This window comes from Nerophis lumbriciformis, linkage group LG02 (assembly GCF_033978685.3).
Source record: "Nerophis lumbriciformis linkage group LG02, RoL_Nlum_v2.1, whole genome shotgun sequence".
NCBI classification, from domain to species: domain Eukaryota; kingdom Metazoa; phylum Chordata; class Actinopteri; order Syngnathiformes; family Syngnathidae; genus Nerophis; species Nerophis lumbriciformis.
This window is the reverse complement of record NC_084549.2, coordinates 51,941,656-51,962,284: the sequence shown is the minus strand read 5'-3', so window position 1 is coordinate 51,962,284 and position 20,629 is coordinate 51,941,656. Positions and strand designations below refer to the sequence as shown.

At 39.8% G+C, this 20,629-nt stretch overlaps 1 protein-coding gene across 4 annotated transcripts in view; it reads right to left on the bottom strand.

The window, feature by feature from the left end:
- prkg2l (protein kinase cGMP-dependent 2, like) overlaps nucleotides 1–20,629 on the bottom strand; it is a 133,171-nt gene that overhangs the window by 4,305 nt on the left and 108,237 nt on the right. For 2 of the 4 annotated variants that reach the window (XM_061964273.1, XM_061964239.1), the window contains 3 exons: nucleotides 18,078–18,200; nucleotides 16,726–16,788; nucleotides 16,485–16,551 (listed from right to left, as the gene is read on the bottom strand). In XM_061964273.1, the coding sequence (XP_061820257.1) occupies nucleotides 16,485–16,551; nucleotides 16,726–16,788; nucleotides 18,078–18,200 (253 nt within the window). Of the gene's footprint in view, nucleotides 1–16,484; nucleotides 16,552–16,725; nucleotides 16,789–18,060; nucleotides 18,201–20,629 lie in introns of those variants that run through there. The other 2 variants (XM_061964256.2, XM_061964248.1) reach the window with 2 other exon arrangements.

Sequence of the window (20,629 nt, the reverse complement as noted above, 5' to 3'; positions counted from 1 at the left end):
AGAGTTTCATGGTGGATCTGGATGTAGACAGCAAGAATGCTATAGTGGCTGGACAGGCACTGGACATGTCCTGAACTCAGTGTCAGACGTGGCTGCCGAATACTTGGATGAAGTGAAGCAGCTGACAGATCTCATGCTGCCCCATCTGAAGACTGTCCTGGCCAGGCAGAGGATGGACTATGGGATGGATGAGGAGACCTTCCCAATGGACCCTGTCAGTGAACAGGCTAGTAACATTGATGGCACCCCTGTGCACAACATTGGGATGGAGAGACAATGTGGCAAGGTGGACTACAGACTGAAGAAGTTGGGCACACTGAACGCAGTCAATAGGTCAATAATTTTACAGAAGAGCCAGGAGCTTCAGAGGTTTCAAGGCAGCAGCACAAGCAAAAAGAGAGGTTGAACTCAACTGGAGTAAACTCATGAAGGCAAAATTCGAGAGTTGGGCTGACGAGAAACAAGAGATGGCTCAAAGACAGGAGAAGAAGAGACTAGACATGCTGGACACACTGAAATCTTTTGGTGGCCCCTTCACGATAGTGGGGAAGTTGAAAAGTTCCTTGTCGATGAAAGTCTGAACAAGAATGCAAAGCTGCAGAGAATGAAGCTTGAGGTTCAGTTTGCCAGAGAAAGCACCAAGCTTCTGCCTAAAGTCAATCCTATCTTCAGAATCCAGGTGACAGACAGTTCCCAGAAATGGCGAAAGTGCAATTCTCCCAGTCATAATGGATACTTAGAATTTTATGGTGGTGGTAAGTATTCATGAAAACAGGTAGCCTAACATTAGTGAATGGGTGAATTCTGGAAATAACAACCTAAAAATCTTACACAGTGCACCTTTAAGCAAGGGGTTTCTTTCGTGCTTTCAATTTCGCAAAATCATCCACCACATCATTGAAGTCCAACTCTCTTGTCAGCTCACTCTCAATTACCATTAGAGATAACGCATTTAATCTTTTCTGAGTCATTCTTGTGCGCAGCTCATTTTTGACTCTTGACAAAAGAGAGAATGAGCGTTCTCCCTCACAGTTACTGACCGGTAGAGTGAGAAAAATCTGTAGCGCAATGTATGTATTAGGAAACGTAGGCTGTAGTCCAAAATGTATTATTGTTTTGAGCAGTCCTGAAGGGGTCCTCTCCTCATCAGTGTTGTTGAGCTGTATAAAAGATATGAACTGTATAAGCTCCTGTCCAAGACTTTCATTGAGGTCAGATGAGTATGATTCAGTGAGAATCTTGGCCTTGTGAAGGACTGAAGCATTGGACTCTGTATCCAAAGAGAAAAGGACACTGAACAAATTGTTCAGATGTTTGTAGGCCTCCAGACGGTGATTAAGGCTTGAACTCAGTTGATCAATAGAGGCAATAAATGTCTCTATGTGAAACAGTTGCCTTCCCTCAAGCACAACATCTGGGGATGCTGATTCATCAGCAAACTTTTTACGTTTCTTCGTCCGTTCAGCCCTGTAAGATGGGGTGCCACCCAACATGTTTAAGGCTTTCTGCTCAAAATGATCAAATAGATCTCTTTGGGAGAGAACAAAGGTGCGCAGAGATTCCAGCAATCTAACTGCTGTACCAAGGTCCATGTCTGCTTTTTGAAGTTGCAGACTTGTGGCCTGAAATCTGGACAGAACAGTGTCCCAAAAGCCTGCCATGAAGGCCATCTCAAGTGAATCCAGCTTCCGCACTAGACTGTCAGCTTCAGTTTGTGTGTCTCGTTTCTCTGTGTCATCAGTGGAAATACCCTGTAGTGCTGCTCTTACTTTACTGTAGTTCTGCCACAGTGCTTTGGTAGATTCTGCATGGCAACTCCAACGCGTGTTGGATAAAGCTTTAAGTGTGAGATCTATGTTGGAATTGCCAAATACCCTGTCCCATCGGTGTGTGGATGCAGTTGTGAAGTTGTAAATAGACTGAATCAAGTCAAAATACTTAGAGACTTCATTTCCACATCTGTCAATGTTGTTGACTCCCACCAAATTCAAAGAGTGAGCTGCACATGGAATATAGTGTATTAATGGGTTGCTTTTCTTTAAGTGAGCCTGCAACCCATTATACCTCCCTGACATGTTGCTGGCATTATCATAAGCCTGCCCCCTGCAATTTGACAGCTCTAACCCTAGATTTTCCAACACAGACATGACACAGTTAGCCAAACTTTCACCTGTATGGCTAGTAATGGGCTCAAAACCCACAAAGCGTTCAACAACACTGCCCTCTTTGCTAACAAAACGGAATATGAATGTCAATTGGTCCACTTGAGATAAATCTGGGGTTGAATCCACAATGATAGAGTAGTATTTGCTTGCTTGCAGTTCATCTGCTATAGCCTGTTTGGTTTTTGCACCCATCAATTCAATGAATTCCTCACAAATGGTGGAGGACAGATATGAGGTATTACCTCGACCCATCTGCCCAAACTTTCTGATGTGATCCTTTAGAAAGGGATCAAATTCAGCCAGGACCTCCAGAATACCAAGGTAGTTCCCATTGAGAGGAGACCCTAACGATTCATTTTTACCCCTAAATGCAAGGCCCCTTTCTGCAAGGAATTTAATGACTGCAACAACTCTTTGTAACACCTGCCTCCAATAGCTGCTCTCTGCCTGAAACTGTTTGAACAGGTCTGCATCAACTGTGGCACCTGTGGCGCGGTTCAAGACTGCTTGCATGCAGGTTATGTGCTCAGCACTTCGCTCATGTTCACCAAATCTTTCTGAGTGTTTCCAATCACAATAGCCTGTCACAAAAGAATGCGTTTTTGGGGAAAACAGTTTGCATGCAAAGCAGTAAACATTACCAGTAGAGGGAGAGTACATCATCCACTCTCTTTGTACTCGTTGTCCATTGGGCAGGTGTGAAGTAAAATGTTCATTGTTTAGGCATCGGGTTTTGCCTCCTAGCCCACTGTTCCTCACAGAAGCTGGATAATGGCTGTGACGGTTGTGAAATGATTTTGCACCTCTTTGAATAAGAACTTCCTTCATTGACTCAGTGAGGGTATCAGCCCATTTAGCGGGATCACTAGGTAGAGTTGTCACTGTAGATCAGCCTTTCTCAAAGTGTGGGGCGCGCCCCACTGGTGGGGAATAGAGACATGACAGGTGGGGCGCGAGGAACGGGAGGGAATTTCACTTTACATTTTTTTTTTTTTTTTTTTTTTAGATTTTTTTTTTTTTACTATGCTTTCATTTTCTATACACACTGTAAATCACTTTGTGATTCTGTCTGTGAAATCCGCTTTATAAATAAATGTAAATTACTTATTTTTCCTGTAGGCTTTACATTTCTAGGTAGGAGCAAAAGTTTGACAGACATAGCAACAGTAACTAATGGGGGCGGGGCTAAGCGGAACAAACTTGACGAGACAAGCGCAGCAAAATGAAAAGCTGTCCCACTGTCAAACGACACAGTTGCGAGACGTATATGCGACATTGCAAGTGATCTTGAGGAACAACTCGGAGACAAATGAAAATAAAGTCGTTTTGCTTTACAAGTGGACGAAGCTACTGACAGCAATAAAGACTGCCTGTTCATCGCATACGTCCGCTTTGTGAATGGCGAGTCACTGTGCGAGGATTTGCTGTTTTGCAAATACATCAAAAATAGAGCCTCTGCTGATGAGCTGTTCAAGATAATGGACAGTTTCCTCAAAGAACACGACCTTAAATGGGAAAACTGTGTGGGCTTTTGCTCTGATGGCAGGGTCAAGAAACAAGCTGCAGGCTCTAATAAAGAGGGTTGCGCCAAATGCGCATTGGACACACTTTGTCATTCACTGGGAAGCACTCGCGTCAAGGCAGCTCAGCCCCGAACTCAATGAGGTTTTAACAGATGTGAGCGCGGTAAATTTGATCAAAACACGACCACTGAAAGCGCGACTATTCTCTGCACTGTGTGAGGAAATGGGAGCTGATCATACAGCCGTGCTGTTTCACCATACTTGCCAACCTTGAGACCTCCGATTTCGGGAGGTGGGGGTGGGGGGCGCGGTTGGGGGTGGGGGCGTGGAGGAGTATATTTACAGCTAGAATTCACCAAGTCAAGTATTTCACACACACACATATATATATATATATATATATATATATATATATATATATATATATATATATATATATATATATATATATATATATATATATATAAGAAATACTTGACTTTCAGTGAATTCTAGCTATATATATATATATATATATATATATATATATATATATATATATATATATATATATATATATATACATAAGAGAAATACTTGAATTTCAGTGTTCATTTATTTACACATATACACACACATAACACTCATCTACTCATTGTTGAGTTAAGGGTTGAATTGTCCATCCTTGTTCTATTCTCTGTCATTATTTTTCTAACCATGCTGAACACCCTCTCTGATAATGAATTCTGCTTCGTCTCCTTGTTGTGTGCGCAGTTGTGCACTGCACTCTCTAAAAGCCCTAGATGTTAATGTCACATATGCATGTACATTAGATGGCAGTATTGCCCTGTTTAAGAGTGTCACAACATTGCTGTTTACGGCAGACGAACTGCTTTACGGTAGACGAAAACGTGACTGCTGTTGTTGTGTGTTGTTGCCATGCTGGGAGGACGTTAATGAAACTGCCTAACAATAAACCCACATAAGAAACCAAGAACTCGCCCTCGATCATTCTACAGTTATAACGTGATTGGGCAGGCACGCTGTTTATATTGTGGGAAAGCGGACGTGAAAACATGCTGTCGACACGTCACTCAGGTACGCCTGAATTTCGGGAGATTTTCAGGAGAAAATATGTCCCGGGAGGTTTTCGGGAGAAGCGCTGAATTTCCGGAGTCTACCGGAAAATCCGGGAGGGTTGGCAAGTATGTGTTTCACAGTGAAGCAAGGTGGCTCTCCCGGGGCAAAGTGCTGTCACTTGCCCTGTCTTCCCAAATGCATAGCTCCTCCTTTTTTTTTGCAAAGATTGCAAAGTGGCACTTTTATTTTATTTATTTTGAACTTGATGCAAGTTATTTGATTTATTATTGAACTTGATGCAAGTTATAACACTTTTATTTGATTTATTATTGAACTTGATGCAAGTTATAACACTTTTTTTGATTTATTATTGAACTTGATGCAAGTAAAAACACTTTTTTTGATTTATTATTGAACTTGATGCAAGTTATAACACTTTTGTTTTATTTATTATTGAACTTGATGCAAGTTATTTTATTTATTATTGAACTTGATGCAAGTTATACCAGGCAGCACGGTGGGATAGGGGTTAGTGCATCTGCCTCACAATACGAAGGTCCTGAGTAGTCTTGGGTTCAATCCCGGGCTCGGGATCTTTCTGCGTGGAGTTTGTATGTTCTCCCCGTGACTGCGTGGGTTCCCTCCGGGTACTCCGGCTTCCTCCCACCTCCAAAGACATGCACCTGGGGATAGGTTGATTGGCAACACTAAATTGGCCCTAGTGTGTGGATGTGAGTGTGAATGTTGTCTGTCTATCTGTGTTGGCCCTGCGATGAGGTGGCGACTTGTCCAGGATGTACCCCGCCTTCCGCCAGATTGTAGCTGAGATAGGCTCCAGCGCCCCCCGCGACCACAAAGGGAATAAGCGGTAGAAAATGGATGAATGGGCAAGTTATACCACAGCTGCACAGTTATTTTATTTATTATTGAACTTGATGTTATTTTATGTTATTGAGTTTGAATGTATACAACTTGATGTTACTTGATGTTCAATAAATTTGAAAATGTTAAGCTTGGCGTTAGCGTTCTGTTGGGGCGATGGGGGCAGGTGGGGCTTGAAAACTCGCCCTTGTCCAAAGTGGGGGATGACAAAAAAAGTTTGAGAACCACTGCTGTAGATGGTGTTGAAGAAAGATTCAACTCATTTTCTATGCTGTCCAGAGGTGCAGTGACCTCACATTCATCCGAGCAACTGGCTACTGCTGAGTTGGTTGAATCATTAGCATCCGAAGCATTTGGTTCAGTGCGTACACTTGTAGTGGTCTCAGGATCTTGGGAGCTACATGCTAGCTCAGGTGCATTGCTAACCTTAGCTGAATTTTCAGTAGCATTTATAGAATTGCTTTCAGCAGATGTCTTTGTACTGAAGAAGCTGGAGATATTTGGAACACTCTCAAGTAAAACTGATTCCTTTTTTTTCTTTTCTTGCTGAATTTTTTTTCTAGCTCCTCCACTTAGACGTTTATGATCCATATTTCCCTTCTTTCTGTGCACATTGGCTCTTTGCCTATCACAACAGCTTAACCAACTATGTGTGTGTGTGTGTGTGTGTGTGTGTGTGTGTGTGTGTGTGTGTGTGTGTGTGTGTGTGTGTGTGTGTGTGTGTGTGTGTGTGAGTGATGCAATTTTCAAAACTAGCAATCTAGCATTAACAGTCAAAAGCAGAAATCAGCTGATTTCTATAAGAACTGATAACAGATTTCCAATCAATGCTAAACTCAGACAGCGAAAGTCACTAGATGACGTTTTGAGTCGCCAGTCATGTATGGCCAAAAGTCTCTAAATCGAATGCCAACGTTGCTTAATCGCCAACACACTGGGACTCACTGAAGGACTGACAGTGAATAAAAAAAGATGATTAAGATAATTGTGTACTTTTCTCTTCTGATATTTTCACTAAGGACCCTAAGCTATCTGCATGCAGCAACAATGTCTGACAGACAGGAGAGCGGAGTGGTCAGTGATGAATGGCAAGGGAACAGACTGATTTGTACTGAGGAGAAAGAGAGAGCCAATTACAGTGAAATAAATTCCAAAAGAGCCAAGTGACTAGCTGAAGGCAGGGACAAATGCCTTGGAGTGACCAACAAGAGTGCAAAGTACCAAATGGCAAAATGTGGGAAGACCAACAGGCAGATCTGCTTTTACCACTTATCTTCACAACCAAAAAGTCGCTAAATGATGTTTTCAGTCGCTAGCCAGGTATGGCCAAAAGACGCAAAATCTAGCGGTAAAGTCGCTCAATCACACTGACAGTGAAACAAATAATTTTTAAAAAGATAGTAATCGTACAATGTCTTGTACTTTTGTCTTCTTTCTTAATATTTCTCAAAGGACACCAAAATGTCGCTATCTGCAGGCAGCTTGCTAGCTATGATGGCAGCAACAATGTACCTTAGAGTGACTGACCAACAAGAGCTCAAAGTACCTAATGGCAAAATGTGGAGAGACAGACACAATAAATTGCATTAAGATGAAGAGAACTGTTGCTATTATTAATTTTAACAACAACCAGAAAGTCGCTAAATGTCACCAGCCAGGTATGGCCAAAAGTCGCTTAATTGGCCACACACAGTAACAGAGAAACAAACAAACAAAAAAAAGATCATAAAGATAATAGTTGTACAACTTTGTGTACTTTTGTCTACTTTCTAAATATTTTCACAAAGGACACCAAAATGTTGCTATCTGCAGGCAGCTTGCTGGCTATGATGGCAGCAACGATGTCTGCCAGACAGGAGAGAGTGGTCAGTGACGATCGAATCGAGAAAATGACAAAATGTGTCAAAGACCAAAAAGTTATTAACTGACAGCAGTGACAAATGTCAGACTGTAAACTTTTTTGAAAGAAAAGGACAAAATGGGAAGATGCTGATAATAACAGCAAAATGGAAAATATAAGAATTTCCAAGTAATGCTCAACTCAAGTGTGTGTGTGTCGTGTGTGTGTGCGCGTTAAACTTCTTGTGGAATGATTTCAAATTATCTCTGAGTCTGAACTGAGGGAAAGGAAACCAAATTTTGAGCAGTCACTCACGAGTTCAAAGTACCAAATGAGGAGATTCTAAAAGAACAGACCGGTTTATGAAAGACTCGATGGGGGAGGGGCACAGCTAAGAATACTTGAGTGAGATTCTGTGATCCAAATTCGAGATAGAGCTTTTTGATAATGATCATTTGTCAGAGTAAGGTTGTGTAATCAAAATTTGAGAATGAGCTTTGCCAATCAATCAAGAATATTTGCATTAAGTTCTGTGATCAAAATTCAGAAACAACCTTTAATAATTGATAAAGAATATGTGAGTGAGGTTGTGTGATCCAATTTGAGAATTAGCTTTGATAATAATGATTGAGAGCCTCTGGCCCTCTGTGGATCGTGGCCGCGGGGCCAAGTTGGCCTGGCCCCTTGGAGCCTCTGACCCTCTATGGATCGGGGCCAAGTTGGCATGACCCCTCGGGGCCTCTGGCCCTCTATGGATCGTGGCCGCGGGGCCAAGTTGGCCTGACCCCTTGGGGCCTCAGGCCCTCTGTGGGTCGCGGCCGCGGGGCCAAGTTGACCTGGCCCGTTGGGGCCTCTTACCCTCTATGGATCGTGGCCGCGGGGCCAAGTTGACCTGGCCCCTTGGGGCCTCTGGCCTTCTGTGGGTCGCAGCCGCGGGGCCAAGTTGACCTGGCCCCTTGGGGCCTCTGACCGTCTATGGATCATGGCCGCGGGGCCATGTTGGCCTGGCCCCTTGGGGCCTCTGGCCCTCTGTGGGTCGCGGCCGCGGGGCCAAGTTGACCTGGCCCCTTGGGGCCTCTGACCCTCTATGGATCATGGCCGCGGGGCCAAGTTGGCCTGGCCCCTTGGTGCCTAAGATTATTATTTTTGCAAAAGTAGTTTTGCATGCGTCGTGGCCGCGGGGCCAAGTTGGCCTGGCCCCTTGGGGCCTCTGGCCCCCTGGGCCTGGGCCCGGTAGGCCCGTTCATTAATCCACCTATGCACATTGGGTGTTTGGGCGCAGGAAATTTTGCCGCCATCTTAAACCTGTAATCTAATCCCGTTTGAGCAGCAGAACAAAGAAGTTATTTTGCAAATCAGCATACCAAGAAAAACAGGGCACAGAGAATTACTTTACACAAGTAAAAGTGAACATTACTATTGATTGTATTTTGTGAATCAGAGATTATTGTACTGTCTTTATGCCCGCCATCTAAATTGTTGCCAGCGATAAGCTACTACTTTACATTTAGTGCCAGTGTTGAGCTGAGACTTTTATAGTCTTATTCTATAACAATGATTTAGATTACAACTGACACGATAATGCTATTGTAGCTATAAACAAATGTTGGTATAACATTGACAAGTACATTTTTCACAGGAGGTAATTTACCAACAGTAAGCTAGCTGTCATGTCTTAATATACATTTACTTGAAAACATATAGAAATCGTGTTCCCATGTTTAGTTTTTACTCATTTTTACTAATTTGTTTTTATCTAGTCTGCACTTTGTCTGTGTTATTATTATTATTGGCTTTTAACTCTAGTTTGCACTTTGTCTATATTATTACTATTATCATTATTATCGACTCATTCTATTTTTTATTGTCCTATTTTAATGATGTTGGATCTGTGTTGTTGTTGTTGGGGACAAGTGTTGTAAATTAGCTTTGGCTACAAACACTATGATGCATACATTGGATAACTGTTTCAGATGTCTATGTTTTTGTCTCTGTCCCTATTTCAAATAAACCTCTATAATAAAATTGAACACCTGACAATAGTTTGTCATCAAGCTAATTTAGCTGTTGATGTATTCACCATTTTAACAGCTTTGGTTCATTATCAACAGTTATGTTGAGGAAACGTTCAACAGACGTGTATCAATTAGTGGTGTGCAATAGCATGTTTTTTTTTTCAGGTCTAAAATTCTAGCTGGTATTGGCGATACTGATACTTGTGAATATACCTAGTGTGTCTGTTAAAATTTAAAAAGTTGTGTATTTCAAATAACATCATAGCATAAAGAGTACAATATATATTTATTTATTTATTTTAAACTGAAGTATACTGAGATAGTGGTGTGAATAACAATAACCAAGCTACAATAGGAAAGGGATTCATACAGCCCCATTTGTCATCACATGAAACATAGGGGGTTGGGAGGCGGGGGTGTCAGACAGCAGAAGAGTGTTGAATATCCTAAAATGTGTTTTGTGAAAAATCCATCTTTGACCACAGCATCAGTTGCTAAGTAACGTGGCGCTTTCCATCATTTTCAGCAGACTGTATTGTAAAATGATTACCCCCCCCACCCCCCACGAAAATGGTGTTTCAAACCATAAAAAAGGAGATAAGTAAAATAATAAAATCATTAAATTAAATGAATTTACAAGAGCTACTATTAGAATAAAAAGTAATTCCAAATTCATCATTCATTGGGGTACGAACAGTCTTATTTAAAAGTCCTTCCATCAATCCACAGAGCCTTATGAATGAACGCCGAGACATTCGAAAGTTGTTGTTTTTTTAAACAACTTTCTCCCACTTGTCTTTCTTTGCTTCTGACTGCATTCGCTCCAAGACCTTCTTGGTAGTAGAGCAATGTTCGTAGCGCAATCAAAGATAATTTCTTGATGCCTCCTGCTATTTAACATCAGCATAGCCATTAGAGACGTAATATTTGTAATCTGTGCCAATAATACAGCAGACATCATATACAACAAGGACTGTGCTGTTGACCTGATCATAGTCAACCAGAAAAGCAATGCATTTATCTGTGCTAAAAGGAATTAAGCGCCCCCTAGTGTACAGGGGGTGTTGGAGCCAAATTTCCTTATTTACATTGTTTTTATTTTATTTTCTCTAATTGATTGTTGGGTTCAGCATGTTTAATTTCCTTTTCGGCAGATTGCTCCACCCACTTCCTGTTGAGAACCAGGAAGTGTTGACGGGGGAGGGGACTGTTGCTATGGTGTGGTTACCATGGTAGCCTCCTTAAATTGGGTTCAGGTGTGAGCATGGGCAGGGCGATTGGAGGACAAACAGTTTTCGACCGTGTCGTGTCATGTCATGTGGTATCGTGTTGTGTCGTGCCGTGACAATGCTGTAATAATGTGCCATTCAAGGTCAGCATACTTTGTTATATAACCTACATTTGATTTAATTTAGATAGCTTGGAATAAACGGATTGTCATATCCAAACACATTTCTACAGTACTGGACATTCTATCATTTACACGCGTCAAACTGGTCAACACAGTCGCCCTCGGTATCAGCCCAAAGGTAAGGGCTGTACAGGGGGCAAATGACGTATGATCATTAGTCACATTAGAGAGAGTGCATGGACACTGGGACTTCACTTCTAGGTGTAAAAATACAAAAAAACTATTTGAGAAATCAGACTATTTTAGTACATGGAAACGTTGTCAGTGACACATTTATTTCCTGCTAATGATAAATATTATTAGAGAAAGAGATTAGAGAAAAGGGTTGTTTCTTTCTGTTATTAATATTCTGGTTCCTACATTATATATCAATATATATCAATACAGTCTGCAGGGATGCAGTCCGTAAGCACACATGATTGTGCTGGTCCACTAATAGTACTAACCTTTAACAGTTAATTTGACTCATTTTCATTAATTACTAGTTTCTATGTAACTGTTTTTATATTGTTTTACATTCTTTTTTATTCAAGAAAATATTTTTAATTTATTTATCTTATTTTTTTAATTTTTTTTTAAAAGGACCTTATCGTCACCATACCTTGTTGTCCAAATTAGGCATAATAATGTGTTAATTCCACGACTGTACATATTGGTATCGGTTGATATCGGTATCGGTAATTAAGGGTTTGGTCAATATCGGAATATCGGTTATCGGCAAAAAGCCATTATCGGACATCCCTAATTAAAACGCATCAGCAATTAAAACGTATACGTACATTTCTCGGATTGGCTTATACAACTTCTGCTCAACAAAGTTTGATTCAATGTACACACTTCTCAAAGATTTATTAACTGCCCTGACCACATGATGGCAACAAATACACATGTAACAATGTTAATTAAATGACAAGCATGACACACTTTAACAACAAGAGTTTACAACTTTTATTGTAACAGAACAGCTACTGTCAACAACTTGTGATCTGATTGGTTATCACAACTGTCTCTCAACTCTGTGTTCTCAAATTCATCCGCTAACGTCCCTAAGAGTATCCAATCACAGGTCGCGTAAATGTCACGTTCACCGTGATTACTGACAACAACTCGTGATCTGATTGGCTATCGCAACTGTCTATCAATGTATGTGCCCGTTTGCTTACAGCCCGCGTTGTTGATTCTGAAGGCGTCTGGCAGATTTCGTACAGCATGGCAACAGAAGCTACCTGAATTCTGATTGGAAACAAACTAAAACTAAAAACAACAGCGCTGGAAGGAGCATAATATGACATGAAGTGAATAAGAATAATTTTAGATATTTAGGGAAAGTAAATAAAAAAATAATTTTATCTTTAATTATGATCAGGATTTCTGGTTATGTTAGGCCAGCAGAGAAGGCCTTGCTGGCCCTGACGGCACACTACTGGTGTGTATATATGTTTATGCATACAGTCGTGGTCAAAAGTTTACATACACTTGTAAAGAACATAATGTCATGGCTGTCTTGAGTTTCCAATCATTTCTACAACTCTTATTTTTTTGTGATAGAGTGATTGAAGCACATACTTGTTTGTCACAAAAATCATTCATGAAGTTTGGTTCTTTTATGAATTTATAATGGGTCTACTGAAAATGTGACCAAATCTGCTGGGTCATAAGTATACATACAGCAATGTTAATATTTGGTTACATGTCCCTTGGCAAGTTTCACTGCAATAAGGCACTTTTCGTAGCCATCAACAAGCTTCTGGTTGAAATTTTGACCACTCCTCTTGACAAAATTGGTGCAGTTCAGCTAAATGTATTGGTTTTCTGACATGGATTTGTTTCTTCAGCACATGTTCTCAATAATTCTAGCCTGATTTAGCCATTCCTTTACCACTTTTGACGCGTGTTTGGGGTCATTGTCCTGTTGGAACACCCAACTGCGCCCAAGACCCAACCTGCGGGCTGATGATTTTTGGTTGTACTGAAGAATTTGGAGGTAATCCTTCTTTTTCATTGTCCCATTTACTCTCTGTAAAGCACCAGTTCCATTGGCAGCTAAACAGGCCCAGAGCATAATACTATCACCACCATGCTTGACGGTAGGCCTGGTGTTCCTGGGATTAAAGGCCTCACCTTTTCTTCTCCAAACATATTGCTGGGTATTTTAGCTAAACAGCTAAATTTTTGTTTCATCTGACAACAGAACTTTCCTCCAGAAGGTTTTATCTTTGTCCATGTGATCAGCAGAAAACTTTAGACGAGCATTAAGGTGTCGCTTCTGGAGCAAGGGCTTCCTTCTTGCATGGTAGCCTCTGTCGATGGCGATGCAAAACACGCTTGACTGTGGACACTGACACCTGTGTTCCAGCATCTTCTAATTCATTGCAGACCTGCTTTTTGGTGGTTCTCGGTTGACTCTTGATCATCCTGACCAATTTTCTCCTAGCAGCAGGTGATAGGTTGCGTTTTCTTCATGATCGTGGCAGTGACAAAATGCCATGCACTTTATACTTACGAACAATTGTCTGCAGAGTTGTTCTTGGGACCTTAAGCTCCAGTGAAATGGCTCCAAGTGACTTTCCTGACTTGTTCAAGTCAATGATTCGTTTTTTCAGATCTGTGCTGAGTTCCTTTGACTTTACCATTGTCGCGTTTGTAACCGAGTCTAATGACTGCATCACATGAGCCCTATTTAAATGGGCTCAGAGAAATCAACAGGTGTTGTCAATCATAATCACTCACATAAAGTTAAGAGGCCATGCCATGAAGCTAATTTGATTTGATTGTAACTTTTCTACAAACCCTGTTTCCATATGAGTTGGGAAATTGTGTTAGATGTAAATATAAACGGAATACAATGATTTGGAAATCTTTTTCAACCCATATTCAGTTGAATATGCTACAAAGACAACATATTTGATGTTCAAACAGAAAAATTTTTTTTTGCAAATAATCATTAACTTTAGAATTTGATGACAGCAACACGTGACAAAGAAGTTGGGAAAGGTGGCAATAAATACTGATAAAGTTGAGGAATGCTCATCAAACACTTATTTGGAACATCCCACAGGTGAACAGGCAAATTGAGAACAGGTAACATGATTGGGTATAAAAGTAGATTCCATGAAATGCTCAGTCATTCACAAACAAGGATGGGGCGAGGGTCACCACTTTGTCAACAAATGCGTGAGCAAATTGCTGAACCGTTTAAAAAAAACCTCTCAACCAGCTATTGCAAGGAATTTAGGGATTTCACCATCCACGGTCCGTAATATCATCAAAGGGTTCAGAGAATCTGGAGAAATCACTGCACGTTAGTAGCTAAGCCTGTGACCTTCGATCCCTCAGGCTGTACTGCATCAACAAGCGACATCAGTGTGTAAAGGATATCACCACATGGGCTCAGGAATACTTCAGAAACCCACTGTCAGTAACTACAGTTGGTCGCTACATCTGTAAGTGCAAGTTAAAACTCTCCTATGCAAGGCGAAAACCGTTTATCAACAACACCCAGAAACGCCGTCGGCTTCGCTGGGCCTGAGTTCATCTAAGATGGACTGATACAAAGTGGAAAAGTGTTCTGTGGTCTGACGAGCCCAACATTTCAAATTGTTTTTGGAGACTGTGGACGTCGTGTCCTCCGGACCAAAGAGGAAAAACTATCCGGATTGTTATAGGCGCAAAGTTGAAAAGCCAGCATCTGTGATGGTATGGGGGTGTATTAGTGCCCAAGACATGGGTAACTTACACATCTGTGAAGGCGCCATTAATGCTGAAAGGTACATACAGGTTTTGGAGCAACATATGTTGCCATCCAAGCAACATTACCATGGACGACCCTGCTTATTTCAGCAAGGCAATGCCAAGCCACGTCTTACATCAACGTGGCTTCATAGTAAAAGAGTGCGGGTACTAGACTGGCCTGCCTGTAGTCCAGACCTGTCTCACATTGAAAATGTGTGGCGCATTATGAAGCCTAAAGTACCACAACGGAGACCCCCAGATTGTTAAACAACTTAAGCTGTACATCAAGCAAGAATGGGAAAGAATTCCACCTGAGAAGCTTAAAAAATGTTGTCTCCTCAGTTCCCAAACGTTTACTGAGTGTTGTTAAATGGAAAGGCCATGTAACACAGTGGTGAACATGCCCTTTCCCAACTACTTTGGCACGTGTTGCAGCCATGAAATTCTAAGTTAATTATTATTTGCAAAAAAAAAAAAAAGTTTATGAGTTTGAACATCAAATATCTTGTCTTTGTAGTGCATTCAATTGAATATGGATTGAAAAGGATTTGTAAATCATTTATACTTTTGACTCAGCAGATTTGGTCACATTTTCAGTAGACCCATAATAAATTCATAAAAGAACCAAACTTCATGAATGTTTTTTCTGACAAACGAGTATGTGCTCCAATCACTATCACAAATAAATAAGAGTTGTAGAAATGATTGAAAACTCAAGACAGCCGTGACATTATATCATTCACAAGTGGATGTAAAATTGTATATATTGTCGTCATTTGCATTATAATAGCTACATAATGACGTTTGCATTTTAAAAAAAAGTGACAAAATCATTTTAGTATATAGAAAGTAATGATGGACTAAATGGGCTAAATGGGCTAAATGCACCTGTTAATAGGTGGAGATGTTGACCAGTTCAAGATGGTGGGCCCACGGCTCGTCAGCGTCAATAGGCAGTAGCAGTCGGTGCAGGGTCTCTTCAATATTATGTTTTTGGATGTATGTGAATGAATAAAATAAAATATAAATAAAAACACCCAGTGAGCAAAGGTAATCATGCTTGTACTTACAGTTTGTAGAGTCAAGAGACAAAACAAATTGAAACAGAGAAAACATGATGTTGGAGTTTACCGTCGAGCTGACGATTGAGCAGGCAAGCAGTTATTTACTTTTAGCCTAAGTTCTCATGTGGAAACACAGACATGCAAAAAACAAAAAAAAACGGTGCACATTGCAATGTCTAGGAGGAATATGAGTAGCAGGCCACTTGATGAACCATCACCCAGAAAATACTCCTGATGTGAAAACAAAAAGCGAGCAAGGCCAAAAATCAATTTGTGAGACATTTTTACATTATTAAAAGTTAAACTATCAGTTAATCTCCTGAGAATCATGTTTTTTTTATATAATTATATATATAAATAAATATATATATATATATATATATATATATATATATATATATATATAGAGTATATATATATGCGTATGTATGCACGCATGCACACACAATATAAAGGCAAGCAAAAGGTAAATACTAAAAAAAAAGCTCAAATTAGTTGCAGTATTACAAAATGAAGGTTGCAATTTTACCAGAAAAATATTAATTTTAATATTAAATGTTTTTTTTTCTTCGCAATATTGATTTATTGGAAAATTATCTGCAAGCAGGTTTCAGTGTTTTATGTTTCATGAAAAAATTAATTATTCAAGTTTACTCAACAGCTAAGCAGTTTTTTTGTTTTGCATTGTGTCCTCTTTTTGTACCCAAACAAGCTGAGGTTATTTTAAAACCGAAGTATGAACCCAAACGAGTCAGCAAATACGAGCATACAAATTGGGTTTTGCTGATCTTACCTCTCTCTTCAGAGGAGACAGCAGTTTATGACGTCTTAATCCCTCCCAATTGAAGCCCTGGAACCACCTGTGGAAATATGTTAAGAATGTTCAACAAAGCAGTTTATGGTCAGCACTTCAGTGGTTATGAATGAAGAAAATGAGGAGGATTGTGCAGAAATCGTACTTGAAAAGCAAATAAGAAAAGAATGACACAAGGAATGATACAGAACTAAAAGTGACAATGCATGTGTGGACATACTTGTGCTTCTTGATGTCAGTGATACCATTCTTTTTGTTTCCCAGTCTTTGCACTGGATTTAACCTATATGGGACAGAAAATTATGTAGTACTTTATTAAGAATGTCGTGCTTTATTGACAAATGTGGAATTATATAAACATTAGCGCTGGGTGATACCCAACCCAAGTAATAAAGTGCCAGCATTGCTGATTCCGATACTAATACTGATAAGTTTTACTTGAATTTAGTCCAAAGACTGCGACCCCAAATGGGATAAGTGGTAGAAAATGGATGGATGGATGGATAAGTGAATGAGTTTGACGTTAAATAGTTGATCATGGTAATAGCCTTAATAAAACAAAACAAAAATAAAATTAGGAACAAATAATCATAATAGTGAACAATATGCAAAAACAACAATATAAGACAATATCAACAAAATAATTGTATTTTATGTATTTATTTCATAGTGTGGAATGTTAGAAAAGCCCTGCGATGAGGTGGCGAGTTGTCCAGGGTGTACCCCGCCTACTGCCCGAATGCAGCTGAGATAGGCTCCAGCACCCCCCACGACCCCGAAAGGGAAAAAGCGGTAGAAAATGGATGGATGGATGGATGGAATGTTAGAAAAAGTTTGATCAAGTGAAATCAGCCAAACAGAGAACAATGGTAGTAGGTATGAATTCATCATACCTACCATTGTTCTCTGCTTGACAAATTTTACAAGATCAAACATTTTCATTTTCAACATTCATACTACAAAATAATACAAGTATGTACAGTGATTCTTGGTGATATTGTATTGGATCAATAATGGTATAGGCCAATAATTAAGGCTCCGATATCGACTTTATATCAAAAGTTACATCGGGACACCCTTAGTATCTGAAAAAATTAAGCCTAAAAATATTGCAACTTTTGCTGCAATTTTGTGAAAAATCTGCATCTGGATGCTACAATTATTTAAAAATGCCTGCAAAATCCTGGAAGAACTGAATATCAACAATGTAGCAAGATGAACATCAAGACAAAAAACACTGATGTCTGTCAAAATAAACATAGAATTAAACAATATCTAACTCAACATGCTAGCATTGATACGATACTGATACTGATCAATATGTATTCTTAGTAAAACAATTGACCAGTAGACTGCTTGACATGGAATAAAACTTTAAAAAGGTTGTGATGTGTCCCACTATGATGAAACACTAGTTACATTTCAAAAGTAGTATATCTATGTAATAGATAAAAAGGCCGAAAAACCCAGTGAGCGCCACATTCATATGGATTTAAACCTACAATCCTGTGGTCAACCATTGTTTTCATATTTTCATACCACTAAGCAATATTACCCTATCCGGATCCATACTTGCAGAGTCTCCTGATGAGGTCATCTGGACGCTTGCCTATTCTCTTTGGGAAGTCTACCTTTTCAATGCCATAGAGGACCACTGTGTAGATCTTTATGGGGTCTGGTCCAGCAAAGGGTGGACTGCAGAGGGGGAAAAAATGACATACTTTCTATTCACCATTCATCAAGAGTTAGTGTGCTGCTACAAAATACAACTTTGATTAAGGACAACATAGGCCTGTTTGCAGGCATCGATGATCAGGGCTCACCAGTCTTCTCTGTCGTCCGCTCTATGTATAAGTTCTATATTATTGATATTTCCAATAAATTATCTTAAGCTGTTGATATATGTTGTTCGTTGTCGACCTGGAGCTTTCTTTCCTACTAGTTTTCCTAGTTCAGTTTTTCTAAGCGGTCTTTTCTAATGATATGTCCGAGGAATTTCAGCTGCCTATTTCGGATCGTTGCATTTAGATATCTTCTTGTTTTTGCCTCTGCCAATAACTCTTCATTAATTTTCTTTTCAGCCCATGATATGCGGAGTATTTTTATGAAGAACCACATTTCAGTTGCCTCTAATTTTCTCAGTTGTTGATTGTTTAAAGTCCAGCATTCACAGCCGTAAAGTAGGACAGACCATACACACGTTTTGAGGACTCCGTTTGGTGTCAATTGAGATGTTTCTATTTTTAAATATAAGACTAATTTTGTTGAAGCTGGCAATCCTTTTGTTTATCTCTTTTTAACACCTACCATCAGATGTTACTGTGACACCGAGGTATTTGAATTGATCCACTTGTTTTATTTTATTGTTGTTGCATGTGAGGTTACATGCAGGTGGATGTGGTTTCTTGGAAACTGTCATGCTTTCGGTTTTGTTGAGGTTCAAAACCAGTCCGTTTGCTTCACTGTGGGCTACTACTGTGTTCAGGATGTTCTGTAGTTTTTCTTCAGAGTCTGCCACAAGCACAATGTCATCTGCATATCTGAGGTTGTTAACATTAATTCCTCCAATTTGTATACCATCTTGATGATTGATGTTGCGTAAGATCATTTCACTGTAGATATTAAACAGATCAGGAGATAGTACACAACCTTGTCGAACCTTTGAATGGCTTGGAATTGACTGCATTCACCATCTATTCGGACTGCTGCTTCTTGTTCCCAGTACAGATTTCTGATAATCCTCAGGTGTTTCCCATCAATATCCAGCTCATTCAAAATTTGGAAAAAGTTTTTATGTTTCACTTTATCGAATGATTTGGAATGGTCTATAAAACACAGGTACAAATCCGTTTGCACTTCTATTGATCTCTCCATTACCATACCGAGTCTGAATATAGCATTTCTGGTGCCCTGGTCCGGGAGAAATCCGAATTGCGTGGCCGAAAGCTCTGGATGTATCTTATTCCGTGCTCTTGCCAAATTTTGGTGGTATGACTCATAAGCAATGTTGGGTTGGTTACTGAAAACCAGTAACTAGTTACAGTTACTAGTTACTTCATTTCAAAAGTAACTCAGTTACTAACTCAGTTACTTACACCAAAAAGCAATGCGTTACTGTGAAAAGTAACTATTTAGTTACTTCTTTTTTTCTTCTTTTTTTTTTTAAAGCTCCCATTAATGCGCTTTTAGCCTTCATTTCAGTACTGTTATTGCACTGGAGAATAATACAATCTGTTGATCAACTTGACATACATTTGTATCGCTGAACTCTGCTAAGCAATTTGGTCTACATACAACACACAAAGACAAAGATATGTTACAAAGGCCAATTTGTTTCTGGCCAGAACAAATTGACAAAACTATTTTAAATAGCTGCAACATAACATACATACGTAACAAACAGCTTAATAACAACATAACTGTAAAGCAAGAAAGGCACACACTACATACACAAAGCCTAACCAGGCATTTTTTCCTGATGAAATTCTGACACAAAATCATGTCTAAAGCCCAGAACACTCTACACATTTCCCCAGTTTTAGTTTAGAGATAAGGAAAGATTGGCCTGGCCCACTAGGATCACCCTTTATGTTTGTGAACTTTATAGTCTATACATTTAGAGTGATGTGATAATCAAACGACTCTAGAAGTCTAGAATGAAAGAGTATATAAGAGAATTGACAGCAATGTTCCCTCTAAGGTGCGCGCCTGTGCAATTGCGCACTGCTCAAGCGCCCTCTGCGCACGGCAAATCTATGCCACGCACAAAATCAAATAAAAAAATAAGTGCATAATTTTTGACACGACACGGACACGACAGAGAAAACCGTTTTAGTCATCATTGTTCAAATATAATAATACGTCTGTCGAGACGCTTTGAGGACATGAATTCCATCCATCACTTTACTGAGCAAAACTCTTTATTGTCGGCCATAAACACATCACTGTTATATCAACAGCAGCCGCTCGCTCTTTCTCACTTGCGCCAACACATGCACATATGGCACTTAGCCAGTGATGCGTTTACAGCCACACAAAAAGTCGGACAACTCCAACACCACACATAAAGTGTCATTCCAGGTCGTTACTCTATGATTTACCAATCAAATGTGTGCTTATTCTAG